This window comes from Sphaeroforma arctica, assembly GCF_001186125.1.
Source record: "Sphaeroforma arctica JP610 unplaced genomic scaffold supercont1.785, whole genome shotgun sequence".
In the NCBI taxonomy this organism is placed as follows: Eukaryota; class Ichthyosporea; order Ichthyophonida; genus Sphaeroforma; species Sphaeroforma arctica.
In genome coordinates this window covers 5,906-6,548 of record NW_014039773.1, presented here as the reverse complement: position 1 = coordinate 6,548, position 643 = coordinate 5,906, and the positions used below count along the sequence as shown (strand labels likewise).

At 41.7% G+C, this 643-nt stretch overlaps 1 protein-coding gene across 1 annotated transcript; it reads right to left on the bottom strand.

Annotated features, from left to right (window-relative positions):
* SARC_08581 (hypothetical protein) lies at positions 1-643 on the bottom strand (the record flags this gene model as incomplete). The annotated part of the gene is made up of 1 exon (XM_014297434.1): positions 1-643. A coding segment is annotated over one exon (315 nt), but the record flags the coding sequence as incomplete, so codon positions are not given.

Sequence of the window (643 nt, the reverse complement as noted above, 5' to 3'; positions counted from 1 at the left end):
TTCTGAAGTTATAATGTTTTTAATGATATCAAGTAGCTAAGTTTGAGATGTCGCCTTTTTATTCGTCATTCAAACATAAATCTGCAATAATGTCTCGAATATTGATACCGGCTCATCCACTTGCTTTATATATATTGCATTATCAGGGTGAACAGCCACAACTGGCTATTAAAATACCATGTTTGTTTATTGCTCACAGTTGCAGAACTGCCAGTACGTATAATCGTAATTTAAACCCGGGTCATTAGCGGGAAGGGTATTATCGTGATAACTATAGATATATACAATATATCCACAGCAATACGAATAGAGAAGGCACTAAGCCTCATTATATGTCAAATTCTTCTGCCTCTGAAATTGAGTTTAAAGAAGGCCGGCGATAGGCGCCAAATCGGCGCAGGTCCTGCTCACCGCAGTCCGTCGGGTCATTTTCCTGACAATGGTATATGACACCGTTTGCGTTCCTTATGGACGCCATGGCCATAATCTCCATAGGAGTATACGAGCTGATATCCTGTTGCGGGGTTGGACGTATATCCATTTCAACAGTGATTGAAATGCCGATACCGGACGCTGGCGTATTATCCCAGAAGGAATCAGCGGTACTATCCGACTTGGTGACGATCTTTTTCCTTGAAGGGTA